At 41.2% G+C, this 12,470-nt stretch overlaps 1 protein-coding gene across 1 annotated transcript in view; it reads right to left on the reverse strand.

Annotated features, from left to right (window-relative positions):
* The window catches only part of LOC115207212 (plasma membrane calcium-transporting ATPase 2), a gene marked incomplete in the record, with an annotated part of 205,447 nt that overhangs the window by 149,987 nt on the left and 42,990 nt on the right, over positions 1–12,470 (reverse strand). Inside the window, 1 exon segment of the mRNA XM_029774185.1 lies at positions 2,591–2,785. Within this exon segment, the coding sequence (XP_029630045.1) occupies positions 2,591–2,785 (195 nt within the window).

Below are 12,470 nucleotides of genomic sequence, written 5' to 3' on the forward strand. Positions count from 1 at the left end.
GTAGAAACACAAAAGAACTGTCAATCTCCCTCGGCCTGGGGCTCCATGCAAGATCTCACCTCGTGGAGTTCCAATGATCATGACAACGGTGAGTAATCAGCCCAGAAATACACGGGAGGATCTTGTCAATGATCTCAAGGCAGCTGGGACCATAGTCACCAAGAAAACAATTGGTAACACACTACGCCGTGAAGGACTGAAATCCTGCAGCAGTCCCCCTGCTCAAGAAAGCACATATACATGCCCGTCTGAAGTTTGCCAATGAACATCTGAATGATTCAGAGGACAACTGGGTGAAAGTGTTGTGGTCAGATGAGACCAAAATGGAGCTCTTTGGCATCAACTCAACTCGCCGTGTTTGGAGGAGGAGGAATGCTGCCTATGACCCCAAGAACACCATCCCCACCGTCAAACATGGAGGTGGAAACATTATGCTTTGGGGGTGTTTTTCTGCTAAGGGGACAGGACAACTTCACCGCATCAAAGGGACAATGGACGGGGCCATGTACCGTCAAATCTTGGGTGAGAACCTCCTTCCCTCAGCCAGGGCATTGAAAATGGGTCGTGGATGGGTATTCCAGTATGACAATGACCCAAAACACACGGCCAAGGCAATAAAGGAGTGGCTCAAGAAGAAGCACATTAAGGTCCTGGAGTGGCCAAGCCAGTCTCCAGACCTTAATCCCATAGAAAATCTGTGGAGGGAGCTGAAGGTTCGAGTTGCCAAACGTCAGCCTCGAAACCTTAATGACTTGGAGAAGATCTGCAAAGAGGAGTGGGACAAAATCCCTCCTGAGATGTGTGCAAACCTGGTGGCCAACTACAAGAAACGTCTGACCTCTGTGATTGCCAACAAGGGTTTTTCCACCAAGTACTAAGTCATGTTTTGCAGAGGGGTCAAATACTTATTTCCCTCATTGAAATGCAAATCATTTAATAACATTTTTGACATGCGTTTTTCTGGATTATTTTGTTGTTATTCTGTCTCTACTGTTCAAATAAAACTACCATTAAAATTATAGACTGATCATTTCTTTGTCAGTGGGCAAACGTACAAAATCAGCAGGGGATCAAATACTTTTTTCCCCTCACTGTAAGTGTTACAGGGCGATAGTTTGTTTCCACCTCCAAAGCCCGGCTCCAGAGTCTCAGTGGACCTGCTCTCACTTGGGGCCAAAGCCAGGACACGTATTTTTCAGCTTGCATTTATATAACAATGGCTAACTGTGAACATGGGGTAACACCTACCACAGTTAACACCTTCTCACAAAGCAAGAGTCTTGATGATGCAGAGGTTGTTAATTCTGCTCTTCACAAGTGCTCAGTGTCAGCCCTAGCTATGTCAGCCCTAGCACAGTTTCCAAAATATAACACTAGAGCCTACATAAACATTGTGACCAGCACCAGCCCGCCAATTAGGCAGGATTAAGTCAAATTCACATAAATAGCCTTTATGCCACTTGGTAAGAGAAATGTTCTTTTGTTTTTGGACAGAATTATATGAGGTGTTATGTGTTGTTGACGGTGCGTCAGTTTAGGCTCAGAAAATGCTGGGAAAAGCAGATGACGCCTCTTCATAAGATGGTGCCGATGTACATAGACGCCTCGTTTCAGTCTCCTTTGCAGTATTTTTTTTACTGTTATTAGCCCGGAATGTTCTTTGCATTATTACATACAGACGGAAAATAACTTTTGGTTATCAGAAAAGCGGTAACTCACCAGCATTTTGACCAGGAATACAACTTTCCTGAATTGTATCCTTTGTTCGTATCTTTTAAGGCGATTTAACTCGTCCCAGAGGCTGCTCCAATACACCGCCGGCGGAAAAGAGCTATTCGGAGTGTACTTTTAGTCCGAAGCAGGAGGCGTGCACACCATGCACCGCTTCCAAGTATATTACTCGCTAATGTTCAGTCGCTGGACAATGAAGTAGATAAGCTCAGGGCGAGGATCTCCTTCCAGATAGATATCAGGGACTGTAACATACTCTGTTTCATGTAATCATGGCTCTCTCTGGATATACTGTCCCCATCCATACAGCCAGCTGGGAACGAGAGACTGAAACATAGTTTCTATCTCAAGGCCATCAGACTGTTAAACAGCCATCACTAACACAGAGAGGCTGCTGCCTACATACAGACTTGAAATCATTGGCCACTTTAATAAATGGAACACTAGTCACTTTAATAATGTTAACATATCTTGCATTACTCATCTCATATGTATATACTGTATTTTATACCATCTATTGCATCTTGCCTATGCCGCTCTGTCATTGCTCATCCATATATTTATATGTATATATTCTTATTCCATTCCTTTACTTAGATTTGTGTGTATTAGGTAGTTTTTGTGAAATTGTTAGATTCCAGAACACAAGCATTTCGCTACACTCGCAATAACATCTGCTAACCACGTCACCAATAAAACTTGATTTGATTTGAAACACTAAAGTCTGGGCCTTTATGGTAAAACACCAGGTTAAGTCTTTAGTTGAAATTCACCAAATATTACCTTTAGATTTAACACAATAGGATAGTACGTGTACGTATATCTCCACGTGTGCATATGTACGCGTCTCAGTACTCACACTCTCCGCTGTCCCCTCCCGGAGGCTGATAGAAGGACAGTCCCAGAGAGATCAAGGCAGCCACCTCCAGGATGATCAGAGTCACGTCCTGCAGAGCTTCCCAAACTAACTGGAGGAAGGTTTTTGGCTTCTTTGGAGGTATAAGGTTTTCCCCAAACACTTCTTTCCTCTTATCTAGGTCATCTCCTGTTAAGCCTGTTGGGAGAAAGAAAAGGCAGTGAGAAAGAATCCTGATTGGTCGTTTAGTTTGGTGTTTTAATAGAGGAAATGAGGGAAAGACCACCTGATTAAACCTGTTCTGTTTTCAAACGTCAAATGTCCTATTTTATGTCTCTCTCTCTCTCTCTCTCTCTCTCTCTCTCTCTATATATATATATATATATATACGATATATATATATCTATATATATATATATATATATCTATCTATATATATATATATATATATATATAATGTTTCCGGAATCGTTTCCTATGACCGCAAATAACTTCTGGACGTCAGCACAGCGATCACTAACCTTGATTTGGAATAAGATTTCTACTTCGAGGTGTCGGGGGTGCAGGACATACTGCTCACCCCGGACCAGGCCCCGATCCCAGAGACTGGACCAGGCCCCGATCCCAGATACTGGACCAGGCCCCGATCCCAGAGACTGGACCAGGCCCCGATCCCAGATACTGGACCAGGCCCCGATCCCAGAGATGAAACTACATCAGCAAATAAATAATCCAACTCTACCCTCCATTCCATTGGCAAATGCACTGGACAACAAACTGGACAAGCTCCTTTTCAATGGGACCTGAAAAACTGTAATATATGTTTCTGTATGTTTCTCATCTATCTGGCTTTTCTATGTATCGTTAAGGCCATGCAGCAGTGTTGGATATGGATAGGTTAAGGGGGAGGTGTGTGTGCATCTTTGTTAACAACAGCTTGTGCACAATCTCTAATATTAGGGAATGTTCGAGGTTCTGCTCGCCTGTGATAGAACACCTCATGATAAGCTGTAGACCACACTATTTACAGAGAGAGTTTTCATCTATATTTTTCTTAGCTGTCTATTTACCACCACAAACTGATGCTGACACTAAGACCGCACTCAACAAGCAGCGCTCCTAGTGGCCTATGATTTGAATGCAGTAACATTTCTACCAGCAGGTCACCTGTGCAACTAGAGGTGACAAAACTGTAGATCAAATGTACTTGTTTACTTTAAATTTACGGCGCTCCTAGTAGCCGGGGACTTCAATGCAGGGAAACTTAAATCCGTTTTACCAAATTTCTATCAGCATGTTAAATGTGCAACCAGAGGGAAAAAAAAACTCTAGACCACCTTTACTCCACACACAGAAACACATACAAAGCTTTCCCCTGCCCTCCATTTGGCATATCTGACCATAACTCTATCCTCCTGATTTCTGCTTGCAAACAAAAACTCAAACAGGAAGCGGATGCTAAACTACAGGACTGTTTCGCTAGCACAGACTGGAATAGGTTCCGGGATTCTTCTGATGGCATTGAGGAGTACACCACATCAGTCACTGGCTTCATCAATAAGTGCATCGACGACGTCATCTCCACAGTGACCTTACGTACATACCCCAACCAGAAGCGTCAACATGAATTACCAGGACGCATACTCAGAGCTTGCTCTAACCAGCTCGCAAGTGTCTTCACTGACATATTCAACATGTCTCTGACCCAGTGTGTAATACCAACATGTTTCAAGCAGACCACCGTAGTCCCTGTGCCTAAGAACGCCAAGGTAACCTGTCTAAATGACTATCGCCCGGTAGCACTCACGTCTGTAGCCATGAAATGCTGGTCATGGCTCACATCAACACCATCATCCCAGACACACTGGACCCACTCCAAATCGTATACCGCCCCAACAGATCCACAGATGATGCAATCTCTATTGCACTCCATGCTGCCTTTTCCCACCTGGTTAAGAGGAACACCTATCTGATTATGTATTTATTATTACTTTTACGTGTTATTACTTTTCTATTATTTATCTTTCTCTTTCTCTCTGCGTTGTTGGTAAGGGCCCGTAAGCAGTTCACTGTTAGTCTGCACCTGTTGTTAACGAAGCATGTGACGAATACAATTTGATTTGACGTGATCTTGGTCTTACTCCTCTCCCTCTTCCTCCCTTACCCATCTCTCTTCCTCTCCCTCTCTCTCTTTATGTTTCTCTCCTCTTTTTATTTCTTCCTCTCCCTCCCTGTCTCTCTCTCTTTCTCTCTCTCTCTCTCTCAAATTCAAATTCAAGCAGTTTTATTTTTTTACATGAAAATCAATGGGTACAAATAGTGATAATAAAAATGTAATTGTACAAATAAATACATAATAGAAATAACAACAAGACAATAATAACATTGTAATACAAAATATAATAAATAATACGGACGATTAAAGGATAAACATGGAAAATGAACATGCTACTATTATTACTACTAAAATAAATGCTACCACCACTACAACTCATACAACCCTGTGATGTTGTATGTTCCATGTGTAACTCTGTGTTGTTGTTTACTCCATGTGTAACTCTGTGTTGTTGTTTACTCCATGTGTAACTCTGTGTTGTTGTTTACTCCATGTGTAACTCTGTGTTGTTGTTTACTCCATGTGTAACTCTGTGTTGTTGTTTACTCCATGTGTAACCCAGTGTTGTTGTTTACTCCATGTGTAACTCTGTGTTGTTGTTTACTCCATGTATAACCCAGTGTTGTTGTTTACTCCATGTGTAACCCAGTGTTGTTGTTTACTCCATGTGTAACTCTGTGTTGTTGTTTACTCCATGTGTAACTCTGTGTTGTTGTTTACTCCATGTGTAACTCTGTGTTGTTGTTTACTCCATGTGTAACTCTGTGTTGTTGTTTACTCCATGTGTAACTCTGTGTTGTTGTTTACTCCATGTGTAACCCAGTGTTGTTGTTTACTCCATGTGTAACTCTGTGTTGTTGTTTACTCCATGTGTAACTCTGTGTTGTTGTTTACTCCATGTGTAACTCTGTGTTGTTGTTTACTCCATGTGTAACTCTGTGTTGTTGTTTACTCCATGTGTAACTCTGTGTTGTTGTTTACTCCATGTGTAACCCAGTGTTGTTGTTTACTCCATGTGTAACTCTGTGTTGTTGTTTACTCCATGTGTAACTCTGTGTTGTTGTTTACTCCATGTGTAACTCTGTGTTGTTGTTTACTCCATGTGTAACTCTGTGTTGTTGTTTACTCCATGTGTAACTCTGTGTTGTTGTTTACTCCATGTGTAACTCTGTGTTGTTGTTTACTCCATGTGTAACTCTGTGTTGTTGTTTACTCCATGTATAACTCTGTGTTGTTGTTTACTCCATGTGTAACTCTGTGTTGTTGTTTACTCCATGTGTAACCCAGTGTTGTTGTTTACTCCATGTGTAACTCTGTGTTGTTGTTTACTCCATGTGTAACCCAGTGTTTTTGTTTACTCCATGTGTAACCCAGTGTTGTTGTTTACTCCATGTTTAACTCTGTGTTGTTGTTTACTCCATGTGTAACCCAGTGTTGTTGTTTACTCCATGTGCAACTCTGTGTTGTTGTTTACTCCATGTGTAACTCTGTGTTGTTGTTTACTCCATGTGTAACTCTGTGTTGTTGTTTACTCCATGTGTAACCCAGTGTTGTTGTATACTCCATGTGTAACCCAGTGTTGTTGTTTACTCCATGTGTAACTCTGTGTTGTTGTTTACTCCATGTGTAACCCAGTGTTGTTGTTTACTCCATGTGTAACTCTGTGTTGTTGTTTACTACATGTGTAACTCTGTGTTGTTGTTTACTCCATGTGTAACCCAGTGTTGTTGTTTACTCCATGTGTAACCCAGTGTTGTTGTTTACTCCATGTGTAACTCTGTGTTGTTGTTTACTCCATGTGTAACTCTGTGTTGTTGTTTACTCCATGTGTAACCCAGTGTTGTTGTTTGTTCCATGTGTAACTCTGTGTTGTTGTTTACTCCATGTGTAACTCTGTGTTGTTGTTTACTCCATGTGTAACTCTGTGTTGTTGTTTAATCCATGTGTAACCCAGTGTTGTTGTTTACTCCATGTGTAACCTAGTGTTGTTGTTTACTCCATGTGTAACTCTGTGTTGTTGTTTACTCCATGTGTAACTCTGTGTTGTTGTTTACTCCATGTGTAACCCAGTGTTGTTGTTTACTCCATGTGTAACCCAGTGTTGTTGTTTACTCCATGTGTAACTCTGTGTTGTTGTTTACTCCATGTGTAACTCTGTGTTGTTGTTTACTCCATGTGTAACTCTGTGTTGTTGTTTATTCCACGTGTAATCCAGTGTTGTTGTTTGTTCCATGTGTAACTATGTGTTGTTGTTTGTGTCACACTGCTTTGCTTTATCTTGGCCAGGTCGCAGATGCAAATGAGAACTTGTTCTCAACTAGCCTACCTGGTTAAATGAAATTGAAATAAAATAAAATGTAAAAATAAATTAACACTAATACTACAACTATCCCTACCACTAGTATCATTTATACCTCTAATATCTCTACTACCACTAGTAGTATTTATACCTCTAATATCTCTACTACCATTACCACTAGTATCATTTATACCTCTAATATCTCTTCTACCACTAGTAGTATTTATACCTCTAATATCTCTACTACCATTACCACTAGTATCATTTATACCTCTAATATCTCTACTACCATTACCACTAGTATCATTTATACCTCTAATATCTCTACTACCATTACCACTAGTATCATTTATACCTCTAATATCTCTACTACCATTACCACTAGTATCATTTATACCTCTCATATCTCTTCTACCACTAGTAGTATTTATACCTGAAATATCTCTACCTACTATAACTATAACTAACTGTCAACTTCACCACTACATCAGTACTACAAACACCGTCAACATTACTACAGCTACCACTACTACTACTACTGATACCACCACCATCACCCCCATCATTAAACTACTACTGTTACCATCACACCTACTAACATACCACTACTATTTGGAGTACCAATAACAAAATAAGAATTATTATTATTATTATAATAGTAATAATAGTAATAGTAGTAGTTGTAATAATGTGTTACTGCTTAATGATACCGATTTAATTGGTCATGAGTTGTTCTTGTTTTTCCTCTGGGTTTAATAATTAAACGTTTCTATGAATTTCTTTGAATAATTAACTTCCCGGTCTGCCTCTATCTCCATATCTTCCTCTCTCCCCCTTAGTCTCCCTTTCTCTCTCTGTCTATTTGGTGGTGTTATAATGAGAGTTATCAGGCTGCAGTGATTAACTGGTGGTGTTATTATGAGTTATCAGACTGCAGTGATTAACTGGTGGTGTTATTATGAGTTATCAGACTGCAGTGATTAACTGGTGGTGTTATTATGAGTTATCAGACTGTAGTGATTAACTGGTGGTGTTATTATGAGTTATCAGACTGCAGTGATTAACTGGTGGTGTTATTATGAGTTATCAGACTGCAGTGATTAACTGGTGGTGTTATAATGAGAGTTATCAGACTGCAGTGATTAACTGGTGGTGTTATTATGAGTTATCAGACTGTAGTGATTAACTGGTGGTGTTATTATGAGTTATCAGACTGCAGTGATTAACTGGTGGTGTTATTATGAGAGTTATCAGACTGCAGTGATTAACTGGTGGTGTTATTATGAGTTATCAGACTGTAGTGATTAACTGGTGGTGTTATTATGAGTTATCAGACTGCAGTGATTAACTGGTGGTGTTATTATGAGTTATCAGACTGCAGTGATTAACTGGTGGTGTTATTATGAGAGTTATCAGACTGCAGTGATTAACTGGTGGTGTTATTATGAGTTATCAGACTGCAGTGATTAACTGGTGGTGTTATTATGAGTTATCAGACTGCAGTGATTAACTGGTGGTGTTATTATGAGAGTTATCAGACTGCAGTGATTAACTGGTGGTGTTATTATGAGTTATCAGACTGTAGTGATTAACTGGTGGTGTTATTATGAGTTATCAGACTGCAGTGATTAACTGGTGGTGTTATTATGAGTTATCAGACTGCAGTGATTAACTGGTGGTGTTATTATGAGAGTTATCAGACTGCAGTGATTAACTGGTGGTGTTATTATGAGTTATCAGACTGCAGTGATTAACTGGTGGTGTTATTATGAGTTATCAGACTGCAGTGATTAACTGGTGGTGTTATTATGAGAGTTATCAGACTGCAGTGATTAACTGGTGGTGTTATTATGAGTTATCAGACTGCAGTGATTAACTGGTGGTGTTATTATGAGTTATCAGACTGTAGTGATTAACTGGTGGTGTTATTATGAGTTATCAGACTGCAGTGATTAACTGGTGGTGTTATTATGAGTTATCAGACTGCAGTGATTAACTGGTGGTGTTATTATGAGAGTTATCAGACTGCAGTGATTAACTGGTGGTGTTATTATGAGTTATCAGACTGCAGTGATTAACTGGTGGTGTTATTATGAGAGTTATCAGACTGCAGTGATTAACTGGTGGTGTTATTATGAGTTATCAGACTGCAGTGATTAACTGGTGGTGTTATTATGAGTTATCAGACTGCAGTGATTAACTGGTGGTGTTATTATGAGTTATCAGACTGTAGTGATTAACTGGTGGTGTTATTATGAGTTATCAGACTGCAGTGATTAACTGGTGGTGTTATTATGAGTTATCAGACTGCAGTGATTAACTGGTGGTGTTATTATGAGTTATCAGACTGCAGTGATTAACTGGTGGTGTTATTATGAGAGTTATCAGACTGCAGTGATTAACTGGTGGTGTTATTATGAGTTATCAGACTGCAGCAGCAATACTGACCAGTGGGTCATGGAATAGAATGGTCATGTGATCATCAAAATGATTAACTGCCACTAGGACAAACCACAGCTAGCTAGTTGTCAACACAGGAATAGAATGGTTATGTGATTATGATTATGATTAACTGCCACTAAGACAAACCACAGCTAGCTAGGTGTCAACACAGGACTAGGGTGGTTATTACTGTGCTAGTGGTCCAATCATCAGCTATACATCACATTACCTAAGAGGATTGTATCCAGTGGAAGCATCATCAGTGAAAACACAACAGATATTTCCATCTCAGGGTTTCAACACCAGCGGTGTATTTGCCTCTCTACTGAATGACGGGGCGGCAGGTAGCCTAGTGGTTTGCCTCTCTACTGAATGACGGGGCGGCAGGTAGTCTAGTGGTTAGAGCGTTGGGCCAGTAACAGAAAAGGTTACTGGACCGAATCCCCGAGCTGGCAAAAATCTGTCCTTCTGCCCCTGAACAAAGCAGTTAATTAACCCACTGTTCCCCGGTACATTTACATGACATTTTAGTCATTTAGCAGACACTCTTATCCAGAGCGACTTACAGTAGTGAATGCATACATCTCGTATATATATATATATTTTTTCTCCGTACTGGTCCCCCATGGGACTCGAACCCACAACCCTGGCATTGCAAACACCATGCTCTACCAACTGAGCCACACGGGACCAGTAGCCAGTGATTGTAAATAAGAATTTGTTCGTAACTGACTTGCCTGGGTTAAATAAAGGTTCAATAAATAAAAACGAAATACAAAAAGGACCTGACACAACCTGAAAGCTACCTCATTATCTAAACACACGTGACTTCAACTATGACCAATACGTGCTCTATTGATCTCCGCTTGACAAGGAGGAAAGGGCTGCATATAGCTCAGGTTAATGGGATGTAGCCTTCCTAACAAAATACATGAGGTTATTATTTAACTTGGTCAACATGAATAATATTCATATTTTAGCTTTAACCCGAAAAAAAAAAAACATTTGGATGCATCCATTAATGATGGGCAAATTTAACATGCTGCTGATATAGTCTACTTAAGAAAGGACAGGATGAGAGAATAGTGGTGGTGTAGTGTTGCACATTCAGAATCATATACATTTTAAGAGGCGGGATGACCTTAATGTATGTCACTACGGGCTCAAGTACATCTGCCTCACCAGGCAGCCATTTTGGCTCTAAGGTGTGTTATGTGGATGACTTATGTACTGGGTTTGACCAGGCCACAGACAGTAACAGAGATGTATTTATCTTGGGGGATTATAATTTAAAGGGAAAGGATCAGAATAATTCAAATTTTACTAAATTACAGGGGTGTAAAGTACTTAAGTAAAAATACTTTAAAATACTACTTCAGTAGTTTTTTGGGGGGGTATCTGTACTTCAGTTTACTTTTTATATATATTTTTTTTAACTTTAACTTTTACTTCAATACCTTCCTAAAGAAAATAATGTACTTTTTACTCCATACATTTTCCATGATACCCAAACTACTCGTTACATTTTGAGAAGTCCAATTCCCACACTTATCAAGAGAACATCCCTGGTCATCCCTACTGCCTCTGATCTGGAGGACTCACTAAACAGAGAACATCCCTGGTCATCCCTACTGCCTCTGATCTGGAGGACTCACTAAACAGAGAACATCCCTGGTCATCCCTACTGCCTCTGATCTGGAGGACTCACTAAACAGAGAACATCCCTGGTCATCCCTACTGCCTCTGATCTGGAGGACTCACTAAACAGAGAACATCCCTGGTCATCCCTACTGCCTCTGATCTGGAGGACTCACTAAACAGAGAACATCCCTGGTCATCCCTACTGCCTCTGATCTGGAGGACTCACTAAACAGAGAACATCCCTGGTCATCCCTACTGCCTCTGATCTGGAGGACTTACTAAACAGAGAACATCCCTGGTCATCCTTACTGTCTCTGATCTGGAGGACTCACTAAACAGAGAACATCCCTGGTCATCCCTACTGCCTCTGATCTGGTGGACTCACTAAACAGAGAACATCCCTGGTCATCCCTACTGCCTCTGATCTGGAGGACTCACTAAACAGAGAACATCCCTGGTCATCCCTACTGCCTCTGATCTGGAGGACTCACTAAACAGAGAACATCCCTGGTCATCCCTACTGCCTCTGATCTGGAGGACTCACTAAACAGAGAACATCCCTGGTCATCCCTACTGCCTCTGATCTGGAGGACTCACTAAACAGAGAACATCCCTGGTCATCCCTACTGCCTCTGATCTGGAGGACTCACTAAACAGAGAACATCCCTGGTCATCCCTACTGCCTCTGATCTGGAGGACTCACTAAACAGAGAACATCCCTGGTCATCCCTACTGCCTCTGATCTGGAGGACTCACTAAACAGAGAACATCCCTGGTCATCCCTACTGCCTCTGATCTGGAGGACTCACTAAACAGAGAACATCCCTGGTCATCCCTACTGCCTCTGATCTGGAGGACTCACTAAACAGAGAACATCCCTGGTCATCCCTACTGCCTCTGATCTGGAGGACTTACTAAACAGAGAACATCCCTGGTCATCCTTACTGTCTCTGATCTGGAGGACTCACTAAACAGAGAACATCCCTGGTCATCCCTACTGCCTCTGATCTGGTGGACTCACTAAACAGAGAACATCCCTGGTCATCCCTACTGCCTCTGATCTGGAGGACTCACTAAACAGAGAACATCCCTGGTCATCCCTACTGCCTCTGATCTGGAGGACTCACTAAACAGAGAACATCCCTGGTCATCCTTACTGTCTCTGATCTGGAGGACTCACTAAACAGAGAACATCCCTGGTCATCCCTACTGCCTCTGATCTGGTGGACTCACTAAACAGAGAACATCCCTGGTCATCCCTACTGCCTCTGATCTGGAGGACTCACTAAACAGAGAACATCCCTGGTCATCCCTACTGCCTCTGATCTTGAGGACTCACTAAACAGAGAACATCCCTGGTCATCCCTACTGCCTCTGATCTTGAG

This window comes from Salmo trutta, chromosome 14 (genome assembly GCF_901001165.1).
Source record: "Salmo trutta chromosome 14, fSalTru1.1, whole genome shotgun sequence".
NCBI lineage: Eukaryota > Metazoa > Chordata > Actinopteri > Salmoniformes > Salmonidae > Salmo > Salmo trutta.